Source organism: Phaethon aethereus (genome assembly GCF_964289735.1).
Source record: "Phaethon aethereus genome assembly, chromosome: 1".
Taxonomy (NCBI): Eukaryota; Metazoa; Chordata; class Aves; order Phaethontiformes; family Phaethontidae; genus Phaethon; species Phaethon aethereus.
This window is the reverse complement of record NC_138575.1, coordinates 204,600,142-204,616,786: the sequence shown is the minus strand read 5'-3', so window position 1 is coordinate 204,616,786 and position 16,645 is coordinate 204,600,142. Positions and strand designations below refer to the sequence as shown.

Here is a 16,645-nt window from a genome sequence, read left to right as displayed (position 1 = left end):
GAAATTATAATTTTTGATGTATCCTCTTTCACTCTACCATGCTTCGCAGACCAACTATAACTCCCTGAGTACATAGAGCAAACGAAACAGTAAATTTCTAGCTGTCCGAAAAAGGCCAGGAGAGGAAAAATTAGATCAGATGTAATTCCCCACAGCGGTTTTCTGCAACTCTGCCTGGGCATGGAACAATGGCCACATTTTGCCTAATGCATGCCACGCACTTTTCCATGTCCCAGGAAGAATTCGGCTTCATCAAAAAAGGTTCTGCCTGCAAACAGTTGCTCTGCACCATCCCATGTCATCCTCAGCGTAACTTAGGGCAAAAAGTGCAAAGTTTTCCAGCAAGGAAACTGCGAGGGAATAGCACTGTTATCTAAAAATACTTCAGAGAAGAATAAACACCAGGGAGAGAGAACGTGTTTAAGCTAAAGGATGTTGGCGTAAGAACAAACAGGTCATCCCGAGATGCACAGGATAGGTGGTTCTGGTGATGCTAAGATACCAAAATCTTAAACAACTTTAAGTGAAAGCAACAGTAACCTTTCCTGTCACACACCGGCAGTTTCTCCAGAATACTATTGTTATTAACTGAAAGGGTGATGTAAAGTCCAGATAGTAAACACGGAAATAAAAGTGCTTGATTTCTTTTTGGAATAGAAACAAACATAGAAGAAGTTGTTTCATGTCAAAAGTTTGGTCACTGACAGTGCTTCTTTTTTCAGCTACAGATACGTGTCCATGTGTTCTTGCCCTTTTAAAAGGATTGTCTTCAGAGACTCTCATGGCACTGTGCACAGGGTCATCATGACTGTCCACAGCAGTGATAAACGAGGCTTTCCCACTGAAGGAAAAAACATAAGTTTTAGTATCCCTACTGAATATATTTAGTTTGACTGTAGAGGAGTCTAAAACTGACTAATGAACCATCAAATGCTTTTTTCCATCATGGACTAAGTGAAGACTAGAAGAAACTATGTACGTCTTATTTGTACCATGTGTTTCAGGCACTAAAAGAGAACATAGCAGCGCATATTTCTCTCTGCTGCAACTCATTCAAAGCCAACAGACTGGTGCCTGGAATCAATTCATGCTGGGACATCTAGGATAATTTCACTGACCATCTAAATCTTAATAAGCTGTTGCTTGCAAATCACTTTGAACCCAAGGACAGCTCTGCGATTAAGTCTCATTCATGCTGTCTTTTATAATCCAGGCAAAGGATGTAAAACTGTAAGCCAATGTAGCACCATATACTAATCAATAATTAATATCTTCATTACCATCATAATTTAGTAGTATTCCATTTGCAGTAGAATTAAAGCAAGTAAAACCAGATTATGTAACATGGTGTACTTTCAAAGCACCCTGAAGCGGTACTAAAATACCACAAAACCTGGAGGCTCATAGATGTCTTTACTTCTCAGAAAATTAATGCACAGATCATTAAAAAATTACGGTCATTATGTAAGCCATGCAAAATGAGATGCATATTATTTTTAATATCAGTAAAAAGTACCACTGTTTCCTTGTCTCACTGCTTCTCAGTTGTTCAAGTTCTCTTTATTCCTTGCCTAGCACTCATAACCACTCATAACTACTGCACAAGAGCATATTTGGGCAGGATGCAAGAACTCTTAGGCTCAGTACTTTCATTGCTGAGCCTTTCGGGCCAACCCCATAAATGTTACAGCAATGGCTGTTGGGTCCCTAAGGATGCTTAGAACAGACAAGACCATGAAAGGAACTCGGATACTGCTGCGCCCTGCGTACTCTTACATTTTTGTGGCAACATTTGGTAGGTTTGCATGAAAAGTGCAAATATAGAGAAATCCATCATTTCAAAACACAGCCCAACTTCATTTAGCTTAAAATGCTGGCTAAGCAAAATTTGCAATTATAAGACCTTACTGATTTGCATTGTGAGTTTGTACTCTAAGCTTTGCATCAAAGGGAACTGAGATGAAGTTCTTTATAGTTAGTTTATTTTCTGGCTGAATTATGTCTACATTATTTCTCAAAAGCAGTTTAAAAACATCACTGAATTGTGTCATTAATAGCAAGCATGTATTAAAAAAATTAATAGATGCAATGGAAATTGAAAAGAACAAAAAATCTCAAGTAATTGGAAATAATCACATTTTAACAGGGTTTGGGGAAAAGAGGATAAATCAGTTTGAGTAGTGGCTCCCAGAAATGACTGACTCCGTATCATAGTCTACAGAATATTTGCCTGTATCTCAGCTTCTCTGGTACTTACATACCTGTAACCTAATACGCAGACTGTGGAGTGGCTGATGCACAAGTATACAATGCACACATTTTTCTAACCCTGCTGGAGGCCTCATAATTTCAGCGCTGTTGTAGAATGTAATATATGCAATGGACAGTGTGTGACACAATTGGATCTATATTGCATAATTATATACTATACATACAACCTGAGCAACCTGCTCTGGTTGAAGATGTCCCTCCTCATTGCAGGGGTGTTAGACTAGATGAGCTTTAAAGGTCCCTTCCAATCCAAACTATTCTATGATTCTATGATTCTATACAATGAGATAACTGCATGCATGTTATGTGCTTCATGTGCACATGTATGTGCTTATGATAACTGTATGTGCAATGAATACTGCATACTTTAATATTTATAGTATACACAATATATAGTAATAGCAAAGAAAAGAATTAAAGACTAAGTGAAGCATTCAGAAGCTGGAAACGTTGTTAAACCAGGACATTATACAGCACCTCCTTCTCAATTCTCACTTAAGAGAAGGCCTTAACATGGCTATCTTAATTTATTCCATTAATAAGGCTGCAGGCCATATTTAGTCAGCATTATCAAAACTTCCAATAGTGTGCAGATTTGTTGACTATTTTATTACAGCTTTTCTAACACTTCAAGGTCACAATGCTCTATAACAGAAATTTATCTCCAAACAACGTCCCGTGCCGTAGGCCCCGGCAGAGGCAGCACTGTCATCCCCAGCGCTGGCAGCGTGGCCGTCCACGCAGGCGACGTGCAGCAGGCCAGGCTGAACGGACCGCATCAGCTCGCCCATTTCCCAACCTGTAAGAAAGGCTCTCTGAAATTTTCAAGATACATTTTAGATGAAGGCTAAGCGTTTCAATAGGAAAGTAGAATTCTACTTTCTGCAAATAAAACCTGAAAGTTTCCAAATCCCTCCTAAAAGGTACCTAAGCATAAACTTTTCTTACTAAATAGAAAACTCGTGAAGTGAAAAAGAGTTCGGCAGCGAGATCGGAGCTCAGGGAAGCGGCCTGGCTTGGCGAAATACGCGTTTGTGCCGGTAGCGGAGCGGCGCTTTCTGCCGTGAGCGCTCCCGCAGCCGGGCCGACGGGCCGGGCTGAGGGCCGGCGCTCGCCAACCTCCGCCGAGTAAGAAACGGATTTATTTCTATGCGTATCAACCCCGGTGTTCAGCCGTCTTGAATTTGCTCCGTCGTTTACGTGGCTCAGCCTCACGGCGGGGTTTGCCAGGGCGAAGGTGTGGGGGATCGGCAAGGAGAGGGAGGGGTTTGGGCGGGGGGTGGCTCTGAGGCGGGGAGGGCAGCGGGGCCGCGAGGGAGAGCCGCCGCGCACCACCGCCGCCCGCTGGCTTCCCGGGAACTGCCCAGCGGCCGTCCCTGCCGAGGGGGCTTCCTGCCCGGGTCCGTCCCCGCGGGGCCGTGCAGGCGAAGGCCTCCCCGCGGCGAGCGGCGGCGGGGCAGAGCTCGGCAGCCCGCGGCAGCGCGGGGCGGGGCGGCGGGGGCTCCCCGCGCGGCGCAGCGGCGGCGGCGGGTCGCCAGGGGGCGCTGCAGGCGGAGCCCGCAGCCTCGAGCGCCCGCGCTTGGTGGCGGGGCCGGCTTCTCACCGCCGCATCATGTGGGCCGGCCCCTTCCATGGAGCCGGGGCTGCTGCCGAGCGCCTCCTGGGCGGACGCCGCCATGAGGCTCTGAGGGGCGGCTGCGTGCGGAGGACCCAGCCGGTCGCGCTGCGGAGCGCCCCGAGCCTGGCGCCGGCCTCGCCCCCGGGCAGGGGAGCCCAGCGCTGCGGCCGCTGCTACTGCCGCCGCCGCGGGTCCGGCTGGGCGGGCGGGCGGCCCGGGGCCATGTAAAGCGGCAGCGGCCGGGGGGAGCCGAGACGAGCTCGGGGAGAGGAGCCGCCGCTGCCGCCGGCCGGGGAGGTCCCGCGGGGGGGATCATGGCGACGTCTAATCTCTTAAAGGTGAGAGCGGGGCCTGGCCGGGCCTTGCGTGAGGAGAGAGGTGGCGGGGGCAGGGCGGCCCGGGCTGCCCCGCCGCCGGCTGGGCCCTGCGGGTGGCTGGGGCGGCCGGGCCGGGTCGGGCGGCCGGCAGGGCAGGCCGCGGGCGCCGCTCCTCGAAGTCGCCGTTCCCCAGGCGCGGGGGCCGGGCGGCCCTCCCTCAGGTGAACGGCCTTGGCGCCGCGCCCGCGTTGGGTGTCCTCTGGGCTGCCAGCACCCCCCTCCCCCGGCTCTCCCGTCCCGAACGCCCGTCGTTGGCAAACAGCGTTGCGTCGTGCTGTTGGTCAGGGCCCGGTGTCGTCCCTTTGTTTATTTAAGAAGACCTAGGTGTACGGAAAACGAGTTTTAAGTTGAACAAAGAGTTGAAAAATGCCTTCGCCGTGGGCAGGTGTCACGACTTGGGTTGCCACCATATTCTAGCTTTTTTGTTAACTATGGTTTTTCTGCAAAGAAGAACTCGTGGAGGTCTTTCGCAGCTTTGCTTTTTAAGCAGCTTTGGTTTTGTAGTTGGATGTTTTCAAGCACCTTCCCGGCATTTGATGACAGCTGTCAGTCACCCCAAGCTGCTGCAGATTCGAACAGAAGTTTTCAGTATGACAGTCCAGTATTTGAGCTCAGGACTGTCTGTCCTGATATTTGCGGCATGTGTGTGGAGAAGACTGTATGTGGCCTTTGAGGCCATGCCAGCACATGGAAGATGGGCCTACTTTAAACAACTGTTACTAATGCCTCCAGTAAGTGTTTCTACAACATCAGTGTAGTTAGGGTGAAAGGCCTTGGGAAGGCTGTCTGCTTAATTTTATCAGTAAGCAATTTAAAATATATGTAAATACAGAAGTAGACATGTGTTCAGCACCATGTATTGTAGTTAAATGTGCTTCTGAAGAAGTGCTGCTTATGTTTTAGCCATCTGACCTATTTTGGATGTATAGATTTGGCCTGAAACTGCTGGTTGTATTACTCTGAGACACTCAGTGTGAAGAAAAGGGAAATAATCGATAGCCTTGTTTGTTCTTGGTATCCAAAAAAGGGTTTTAGTATTTAAAAAGATAACAAAAAAAATTATTGAAATGCCAATGTAATTGAAATGAATTTTAATTCATTTCTCTATATTTTTTATGCCTGAGTGTGTGGTTAGATTTTTAAGCAGATAAGACTTAAAAATCTAAAAATGCAGAATCTGAGAACATCTGTGAAAAAAATAATGTCTCATAAGAAGAAGTGTGGAAGAACATGGTTTTAGAGCAGGGCTCAGACAGTTTATCTACTTGTTAATGTTGTAGTCCATCTCTTTGCTGTATGTTTAAGGATCTCTGGAAAGACTGATGTGTGATTTGATGAGACACATGGTTGTATAGCCCATAGTAAGTAGAAGAAACATGCGCCTATGAGATTTGTCAGCATTCCACTTCAGCTGTTTTGAAAGAATAATAGTTGTACGGTAAGTGAAAATAGAGTCAAAGGCCTTGATTCTGCAAGATGACTCTTGCCGAGCCTTTGTGTTGGCTAGTCATGTTTTTGCAACTGGCCTTTGAATCATTAATGCTTCATGTTGACAACAGGATATATATACACGGTGTGTTTTAGGAAAAATGCTACAGAGATACCTATTCTAAAATAGGCCTTTCTGGTGATTTGGAGTGTTTTTAAGCACTATAACTTACTAATTAGTGAGTTTTCTAAAGACAATAAAATGAGTCCTGCATTACAAAAGGAAAGATTATCCAGTGATTTGACTTTGTTTATAATGATGCAATAAACCAATGCAAGAATGAGAACTAGATAAGGTATTTCATTCCCCAGTTCTGTTCATCAGAGTGCTCTCAGAGAAGCAAACTGTTGATTCCAGGTTAATATTGATTGGCAGTGTCTCGTGCCATTTGAGGCAGTGAAATTTACTTCTGCTTTAATGTTTAGGGGAGAAAAAAGCAATGTCTCGGCACAGTAAAAATCCCTGGGTAAGAAAGGAGAGGTGTTAAAATCTGTATGTTTTCCATATCTTTTCCAAAGCCTGCATAATCAAAGCTAAGTTGGGTTTAGACAGATCTTGTTTTTGCTAGGAGAAAGAGGAACTAAGAGTTTTCTCTGGTTTTCCCCATCCTCGTTCAACTTTCTACATACTGAGAAAATAAAGTGAAGTATTCTTTTCTTATTCTAGTAACAGATACTAGCTGAATCCAAATACGATAGGTTGACATAATTTTCAAGGGCCTTGTTTAAACTCCACTAGTGTGTAATTTTCCTAGTTGTAATTTTTTTTTTTTTCTGAGAAGCATATTCTCAGAGAGCCTTTAAATTAGCCCGCAAAATTAGAATGACCGATCCTAGTTTCCGATCCTATGTTGAATCCTGGTGAGATACAATAAATTGTAACGTGATGAAAATATTGAAGTACTTCATAAGAGCTAGCCATTACACGGTAAGCCTGTGCGTGCCCTACCTGTAGCAGAACTGCTCTCCCACTTTGAGGCCGTGGCTTTCCTGTAGGTGACTGAGCCATTAGTGAGTGAGTCCCCTGGAGTGTTTTCTCTCAACATATGTGTGACTCTGGCAGTTCTAAAGTGGGGTGCGTTGTTTCAGGGGGTGTGTTGGACTTGTAACCTGTTCCCTTTGCAGTGACAAGGTAGTCTAAACCAATTCACTCACACAACATGAAGATACATGAGTTTTTCTGCAGTTTCTGGAACAGAAAGCCCCTCGGTTTATTGCAGCACAAAGACGACCTGTTGCTGTGTTCATGCTAGCAGATCTTGACACTTACGTAGAGCTTTACTGGAGCTGCCAGCAAATGCAAGAGTCTGTCCTTGCAAGATGAACTGCAGCTTGAGCCTGATGTTAGGAGGGAAGAGGCAAAGCAAGCAGCAGATTTTCCATAGACTTAAGTGAAATGAGAACCATTATTTACCTTTGCATGGTTTTGGCTGGTTTTTTTGATCTCACACCTCTGTTGCTGACAACTGGAAACATACCTGAAGTTTTTGAATTCTTCGAATTAAAGTACATATTTCCACATCTGTATTTTAGGTTCGTCTGTTTCTTCCTGGTTATTTCCAATTAGGAATATTGGAAATATTAAGAGTATCAGGAATGTTGCACACCAATTAGTTACATAGCAAAGCTTTCCCTGTGGCTAACTTTTCTGCTTTGTGTAGTAACTTCTCTACAATTGTTGCACTGATTTTTTAGAGCAGTAGATTGGTCTTTGTTAGCAGAGATTAATCAGACAATGAATTTTAATCTGCAATTCAAAAATTAGTAAAACCAACTTCCTCAAAGGTTTTTTTGGAGTGAAATTCCAGAGTAGAACCCATAAGTTTTCTGGAAGAGGTAAAAAGCTTGTTCTGCAATTTTGGAGAAGTGCAATTCAGCCCTTTGCTGAAAACAGCTGAAGATAGAAACTGAATGCTCTATCTTTGTGAATAAGACTAGTTTCACCGTAAAACATGGTGCTTATTTCAGTCTAGAACTTCATATTTCCTATTTCATCCCTCTGTGAACTAGCCTTAGTATCTATAGTGTCTGAAAACAGTGAAGTAGTAAAGGTGAAGATGTTACTCATATGTAGATGACATGTACAGTAAGATGTAGAGGATGTTGCTTTTTTACAATACTGGCTAGAGCATGTGACGGAGATCAGGGCTGAATTTGCATGTGGCCTGAAATACAGAGAGTACTCAGTAGAGAGAGCTGAATGTCCAAATAGATGTTTCAAGGTTCACAGAGACAGTAGCGTGGAGGTCTTGTTATATTGCCTTGCCTTGTTATACCATACCATGTGCCTGCTTCTGCTGCGCTACTCTTAAACTTGCTTACAGTTAAGGAGAGGAACTTTGTGTTATGTGATAATATCCAAATCAGGAAAACTGGTTAGTGGAACAATTCCACTTGCACCATTGTACTAATTCTATGTAATATCCACCAACATCATCTGGGAGGTTTTTTACCTGCTATCCTAAAATAGTATGTTTAGGTGCTTATGCACAGAAGTGAAGAACAGGAAAAAGTGAGTTTGAAGAGTAAGGTTATAATATATATTTCAATATAGTGTGTGAAGTAGTGTATATTTCAAGTAAAGTTTAGTGTTAAAATGGAACTTTAAATCTCTGTGAATAAATTTACTGAAGTGACTTTTGAAACATAAAATACTTCAGAAGTAGAGTTATATTTCAAAGCCTTAAATTTTAAACGCCTGGAATGGTTACTTAGCCAGGGTATGGCTATCAATTGTAATCCATGTTTTCAGAGAAGATTTGGTAAGAGGAGAAATTTTATTTTGTCAAAGGCCTGACTTGCCTTCCTGCTTACCTTCCCTTGGGAACAGTGGTTTGAAGCAACAAGCTGAGAAAGAAAAGTTACCCAGGAAATACTGCTCAGAAATTGCATAGGTTTGTGGGTGGCTCAACAAAGTTGGAAATGGGTTCCTTGTGTTGTCTGGGTCACTGCTGGATGTGTGACTTTGGTAACAACTAAGAATGACCACTGTTTGACCTCCTCTTCTATTATAAAATTTGGTTTTCTTGTGCACTAATAGGAATAGAATTAATGAATGTGAATGACACACAAGTAGGTGGTGTTATGTGCCTTCTTGTAATTTCAGTACAAGAGTTTAAGATTAATGGTAATGGAAGCCCAAATCTATCTATAAGATGTCGAATTGTTTATTGAAATTAAAGAATAGTTCAGTTGAGTGGGATTTTTAATCCATTGATTTTATTTCCTTTTCTGCTTAGTTTAGGAATAAAGGAGGAACTGGAAAAAAAAAAAAAAAAGTTTTACTTCTGTGTATAGCAGACAAAGTTCTAAACTTCCCTAATGGCATTTTCTGCCAAGCTTTATTTGTGGAATTCTTTTTTAGTAGGTACATGTTCGTTACAAGTGGACATGCAGTTTTTACAACTGAAATGGAGTTTTCTGTGTTCTGCTTAGCATGAACTAGGTAATCACAATCTAAATCATATAAACTCTGGTGTTTGCAGTTCCTCCACCACCGTGTTCTACAGTGAAACTAGTCTTATTCACAAAGATAGAGCACTTAGTTTTTATCTTCAGCTGTTTTCAGCAAAGGGCTGAATTGCACTTCTCCAGAATTACAGAACAGGCTTTTTACCTCTTCCAGAAAACTTATGGGTTCTACTCTGAAGTTTCACTCCAGAGGAAAACTTTTACTTATTTTGTAATGCCTTTTCTGGAACTTCGAACTGTTCAGCAGCTGGTCTTTCAAGTTCATTATCCTGCAAAGAGGGACTGGGAGCAGAAGTATCTGGAGATAGAAAGTAGTCATTTTCACAGGAATAGGAAAGATTAGAGCAACTCATCAAAGTTTAGGGAATAATTGTAAAGCTAGCTGTATGTAGGGGAAGCATGTAGTTGATGGTTTTCAAAGGTGATGCATTCAAATTTTTTTTTTTTTTTTTTTTTTTTACAGTGGAAGAGAACAGGCAAAACTTTCTCTCTGAATTGGAAAGGAATTTCTATTTTTTTTAACATTGAAAGAATGCTAAACTTTATTGAACAGGGGCTGCTTCTGTGGGACTCACATTTGGTACCTACCACCATGGTTTGATAATACTGTGAGGACTCCAGGTGCTGTTGCTGTAAAAATAGTTACTGTGATGCCTGTTGCGTCTTTATAACTTGAAGATGAGACATCTTTGCACTTAAGAGCAGCAGGGGATACAGTTTCCAAACCGTTCTTATTCTGAATATTAAATAACAGATTTAGTTGCAAATTTCCATGTAGAAATTAATCAGAAGGAGACGGCTGAGAGAACATGGTGTGCTGCTTGTGCTTCTTTATCTGGAGAGATGTTAGTGGCAGAACAGTGCACTTGTCAGAATTTCAAGTAGTTAGACTGTATTATTTGCTGTATTTGAAGTGAATTGTGTCAAATGTATTATTAATAGATGAGAAAATGGTCAGTTTAAAAGTTAGCAGTGCATTGGAAGATAATGCTGCAGCTAATTCAGCCAGTAGTATTTTGCCACAGAACGCTCAAAACAACATTTCTTTTAGTTACAGATTTTTCTTTAAAAGGTGGAGCTCTAACCAAATAGGATTACAGCATATGCAATAGCACTATTGTTTTTCTCTTTAAGGTTTGTTGTTTTTTTTTTTTTTAAATAATGGAAGTCAGCCTGTATACTACAGTGAGATTTTTCAGAATAATCAGAATGATATGGGAGCACGTAGTTTCTTCAGCTTTTCTCTTAATTTGTATCATAAATTTGAAAAAAATCACCTTGGATTAGGTTTTTCAGCATGGTGTAAGTAATTTTTATCTGCACCAACTGTAGTCTTGGCTGTCAAACTGCCTATGGCCAGTTAACCCACAGGAAGAGAGTGTGATACAACAGCTCCTACGTTATTCTGCTTCCTTCCTCCCTATTTGCTGCTGATGCCAAATGCACAGTGGAGAAAAAAGGGTACATGGCAGCATCCACAGGTTTTACTTGTGATTCCTGGCTGCCATTTTGGTAATGGTAATTTATTCCAGATGGGTTTGCAACTCTGCCTCATGACTTTCGTTGCATGTATCTTGTCTGGGGCAATGAAGCTGATCGAGTATCCTTCATGTTGTCCATGTACAACTCCATTAACAAGTGAGGAACACTTGCTAGAACTTGTTGCATTGTAGCTAACACAGTGAATAAAAGAAGTTGTCAATCTGCTTCTCTAAGAAACAAATAATGGCTTGGTCACTTTTTAAAATAATACTGTGAAAAGTGTTGTTCAGCTGTGGTGGTGTATCTCAAATTCTAGCCTATGAGAGACACCTCTGAGAAGAAGATATTTTTACATTAACCACAGAAACTGCAATCCTTAAAGATAACTTTAAATAAGAAACTGTTTTATTAACAGTAATTTTTTTGTTCCTTTTAGAATAAAGGTTCACTTCAGTTTGAAGACAAATGGGATTTCATGCGCCCTATTGTTCTGAAACTTCTTCGTCAGGAGTCTGTCACAAAACAGCAATGGTTTGATCTCTTTTCGTAAGTAGTTTTTTGGTACCTTACATCCTTCTACATAATGGGAATACAGTTATGGTTCTACTTCCAATACAGAAGTCATGTATGATATGGACTGTGTGGGAACACACAGAACAACAGTAGTAGTTTAAGTTTTATTAAGTGGTAAGTGTGCCTTCATCACTGTAAATATGCAAAAGTAGAGTTTTGCTGAGATTCAGGTCTTTGCAGATAGGATGGAGAAAGAACAGCAGAGCTTTTGATTTCACCTGATCATAGGAAACAAGTTTTGTACCTGCCCACAAAGCTTTTCTTAGGAACTTGAGAAAGAAAATCTTGTTTACTTGCTTTGGCAGTAAGTTCATTTAAAAGCAGTTTGCTGAATGCTACGTTGTTCTGATTTGAATGGCTTTCTTCTAAAATAACTTAAGAATGCTACTGAAGTAATGGGGTAATGCAGTCTAACTGGTATAATTTGAATATTTTTATACCCTAAGAATAATATATATATACTATTTTTCAGACAGTGTTTGCATTATTGTACTTTCTAAAAACCCTGCCATTTTCCTCCTTCCAAAAAAACAGAAGTTGCTTCATGTTAGGTGATGATTTTTTTCTTAAAATACATTGTGTGACCTTTGCCAACATAATATCGAAAGTATATCTAAAATAATCTTTGTCTCAACATAGTTATTTTCCCTCAAATACAGTTGTAGCTTAAATCTGCAGTCTCTCTTGCTGTTTTTTAAAATCTGTCACAAAAGTTTTTTATTTAAACGCAGTCTTGTTGCAGTGTATATCTTTATTGCTCTTTTTGATGAGGATGATGCAGTGATTCTTTTTACACCCATCTTACTGCACCTGTCACACTTTTCTGCCAACCATAAGGAAAGGTAGTTTATCATGTAATGAGTTTTAATATCTTATGAGGTCACAGCTATAGTAGTTGCCAGAAATGGGGTATAGTTAGGGTACAAATTCAGTTCTGAGTCATTGCTTTCATTTTTAATAACTAGTTCAGTAATTCTGTACTGGTATTGACATTTTCCGTTTATTATTTTTCTTGTAGCTGAATTATTGAATAGAACTTGAGTAACTTTATGGCTAAGTTAAGGATATTGAGGGAAAGGATCTTCTCTTTGTTAAGCTCTTTAATATAATTTCAAAATCTGTAGGTATCTTCTACCTGCCCAGTTATCCAGTATTGCTTTTTTTCACTGCTGTCGGGAAACGGTGGCATTTTAGATGCAGTAACACCTTTTCTGCATGTGAAAGTTGCATAAGTCTCACAAGTTAGGTAGACCTCTGTAAATCCTGGGCCAGCACATTTGATCTGTGTCAAAAGAACTTTTTACCTTGTAAGTTTAGTCTTTTCAGTTCAACTAAAAAAGATGCTTTTGGATTGAAATAACTGTATTGATTTAATAGCAACAAAGTCATACCTTTAGATTATATAGCTACTTTCCTGTAAAGATGTGGCCTTATTTTAGAAAGGAGGAAGAAGAACCAGGGGAAGGTAATGAGTCAAAAAAAGGCTTGCTAGGCCACATTATATACGATGTATGGTTAGGAGCTTAACTTGCTTTATTTAGTCTCTAGTATGGAAAGAAAATAAAAATTCAGTCACACTAGCTGGGCTGTCAGCTAGGAAAAACAGGAATTTATTTGAACGTTGATTAAAACTCAAATAGAATTTTGCTTTGCGATGCTGTTCAGTAGCTTTTCTGCAGTAGGGTTTCACTTCAGAATGCTGCCACTGTCATGAAACGTTTAAGTGATCTTATTAAACTAATTAAAATATCTTTTAGATTACTTGATGCCCCTGAGTTCAAATTTCTCACAAGGAAGGTCTGTTTTCTTTGTAGTACAAGGATGTTGTAGCACTTGGGTTCTGCAACTGAGAGTGAAGGCTGCATGTTAATGAGGGTATTTTAAAATAATATGGGTTGAGTAGTAATGTTTCTACTGGCAAGCGATTTCTGTCTTTGACAAAAAAAAGCTTTAAAAATTGTCCTTAATGCAATAAGGATTCTTGAATAGATACTGAAAACAGAATTAGCTTCTACATTTCCTTCTTGACCATAGCCTTTTCCTAGCTAGGTTGCTGTTACTTGCTTCCAAGAGTTTCTAAGAGAATCATAGAATCTTGGGTTGGAAGGGACCTTTAAACGTCATCTAGTCCAACCCTCCTGCAGTGAGCAGGGACATCTTCAACTAGAGTAGGTTGCTCAGAGCCACGTCCAGCCTGACCTTGAATGTTTCCAGGGATGGGGCATCTACCACCTCTCTGGGCAGCCCATGCCAGTGTTTCACCACCCTCATTGTGAAAAATTTCTTCATTATGTCTAGTTTAAATCTGCCCTTGTTTAGTTTAAAACCATTGCTCCTTGTCCTGTTGCAACAGGCCCTGCTATAAAGTCTGTCCCCATCATACTTACAAGGCCCCTTTAAGTACTGGAAGGCTGCAATAAGGTCTCCCCGGAGCCTTCTCCGGGCTCAACAATCCCAGCGCTCTCAGCCTGTCCTCAGAGGAGAGGTGTTCCATCCCTCTGAGCATTTTTGTGGCCCTCCTCTGGACCCGCTCCAACAGGTCCATGTCTTTCCTGTGCTGAGGGCTCCAGAGCTGAATGCAGCACTGCAGGTGGGGTCTCCCCAGAGTGGAGTAGAGGGGCACAGTCACCTCCCTCGACCTGCTGGCCACGCTGCTTTGGATGCAGCCCAGGATACAGTTGGCTTGCTGGACTGTGAGCACACATTGCCAGCTCACATCCATCTTTTTATGCACCAGTACACCCAAGTCCTTCTCAGCAGGGCTGCTCTGGATGCCTTCATCCCCCTACCTATATTGATACTGGGGGTTGCCCCGACCCAGGTGCAGGACCCTGCCCTTGGCCTTGTAGAACCTCATGAAGTTCACACACACCCATTCCTCGAGCTTGTCCAGGTCCCTCTGGATGGCATCCCATCCCTTAGGCATGTCAACTGCACCATTCAGCTTGGTGTTTTCTGCAGACTTGGTGCCCTTGATCCCACTGTCTATGTCACGTATGAAGATATTGAACAGTACTGGTCCCTGTATGGACCACTGAGGGACACTGCTCATCGCCGATCTCCATCTGGTCATTGAGCCGTTGACCACTACCCTGTGGATGCGACCATCCAACCAATTCCTCATCCACCCAACAGTCCACCCATGAAATGCCTATCTCCAGTTTAGAGAGAAGGATGTTGTGGGGGACCGTGTCGAAGGCCTTACACAAGTCCAGATAGATGACATCCTTTTCTCTTCCCTTGTCCACTGTTGTAGGCACTCCATCATAGAAGGCCACTAGGTTGGTCAGGCAGGACTTGCCCTTGGTGAAGCCATGCTGGCTGTCTCGAATCACCTCCCTGTCCTGCATGTGCCTTAGCATAGCTTCTAGGAGGATCTGCTCCATGATCTTCCCAGGCATAGCAGTGAGGCTGACAGGTCGGTAGTTCCCAGGATCCTCCTTTCAACCCTTTTTTAAAATGGGTGCGATGTTTCACTTTTTGCAGTCTCCAGGCCCTTAGCCTGACTGTCAGGACTTTTCAAATCTCATGAAGAGTGGCTTGGCAACTGCATCAGGCCATCCCTCAGGACTCTGGGATGCATCTCATCAGGTCCCATAGACTTGTGCATGTTTAGGTTCCTCACGTGGTCTTGAACCTGATCTCTTCTTACAGTGGGAGGAACTTTGCTCCTCCAGTCCTCTTGCAGTTCATCCACTCGAGAGGTGTGGGAAGAGAGACCGCTAGTGAAGACTGAGGCAGAGAAGTTGCTGAGTACCTCGGCCTTCTCTTTTGTTGTTACTGATTAGCCAGCCTTGCTCACTGTGGGGGGTACACTTTTTGATCTTCCTTTTCTGGATGACATACCTGCAGAAGCCCTTCTAATTATTCTCTGCATCCCTTGCCAAGTCCAGCTCCAGCCATGCCTTGGCCTTCCTGATCCCATCCCTACAGAACTCTTCCCAGGATACCTGTCCCTGCTTCCACTGCCTGTGCCTTTCCTTCTTACTCTTTAGTTTGCCTGGGAGCTCTCAACTCAGCCATGCTGGCCTCTTGCCTTCCTTTCCTGATTTCTTACATCTGGAGATAGAGAGCTCTTGTGCTCTTACGGAAAGTGTCCTTGAAGATCTGCCAGCTCAGTCTCTTCTCCAAACATGTTTTGCTGCATGTGTCACTGTGATCTAACTGTGAATTGTTTGACAATGATAGATAAAAAGTGTATTGATTTCTTAGACATACTTAAATTACGACTGTTTAAGCTTCATAGATTACAGCATTAAAATTTGAGTAGCTGTTACTAAGAAGTTGATGAATTAATGTTTTTCTAGAGATGTACATGCAGTTTGCTTGTGGGATGATAAAGGTCCAGCAAAAATCCATCAGGCTCTGAAGGAAGACATCCTTGATTTTATTAAACAGGCACAAGCAGTAAGTTCTTAACGTTTCATAACTTCTATTCATATCGTTAGAAGAATAACAAAATAGTTCTTTCATTGAATCTAAATGCATTGGTTTTTTGTTTGAAATTCTGTGATGTTCTGGAGATGATAATTACCCTGCGAACCTCTATTGACAAAAAGAGAACTTAGCCTTGAGCGTTTGACTTGCCTCATTGTTTTCCCACAGTCCTGAAACTGGGGTGGGCAATGATTTTTGTGTTACAGTAAAAAAAAACCCAAAACACAGCATTATTTTTCTTTATCCAACAGTACTTATGGAATCTTTTTCCACTTGAAAACGTCTTGAGGCAAAATTTTCTATAAGAAATTACCAATTACTGTTTGGAAAAAAAAAAAATTGTCTAGCTTCAGTGCTATGCTGAGGTGTTTATGGATGGCTTTAAAATAAGCCATATGTATGGTGTACTACAAATATCTGTGCTATCGACTCAGCAAGCTTAGCTGTCCTGTTTTATGGGATTTCCCCAAAATGATTGAAATCATCAGTAGATTCAAAGGAAATTTTTGTGTTTGTAAAATGTATAGCAAAATATGTTTTCTGTAATAAGGGATTTAAAGGAGGAGGTTGCTGTGAGATTAAAAAAAAAATTAAAAATCCCATGACAAAGGTTTGGAAAGGAGAATATGAAAGTCTATAAAATCTTTCTTTATTGAAGAGATTTATATGACTCAGACTTTGCTTAAAGAAAAATAGTTTCTTTTATAGGCTTTCATATAACTAGGCATATCAGTGTTGATTAACTTCCATCAGCTTGCTCACTTACATGCATAAATGCTGTACTGAACTGGGGCCTTTGATATGGTCTGCATTGGCTGTTGTTTGAAGGGCATCTTTTCAGGCACTATGATAGCCATTGTATGATGTAGTTGTAGTTGCCAGGCATTGATAAAATATACATGTTAACTAGCTGTCTGGGTCTAATGAA

At 41.8% G+C, this 16,645-nt stretch overlaps 1 protein-coding gene across 1 annotated transcript in view; it reads left to right on the top strand.

Moving 5' to 3' along the window:
- Positions 1 to 4,203: 4,203 nt before the first annotated feature.
- Positions 4,204 to 16,645, top strand: part of CUL5 (cullin 5) — a gene marked incomplete at its 5' end in the record, with an annotated part of 33,531 nt that continues 21,089 nt past the window's right edge. Inside the window, 3 exons of the mRNA XM_082014105.1 lie at positions 4,204 to 4,227; positions 11,144 to 11,253; positions 15,588 to 15,687. Coding sequence (XP_081870231.1) covers positions 4,204 to 4,227; positions 11,144 to 11,253; positions 15,588 to 15,687 — 234 coding nt within the window. The remainder of the gene's footprint in view (positions 4,228 to 11,143; positions 11,254 to 15,587; positions 15,688 to 16,645) is intronic.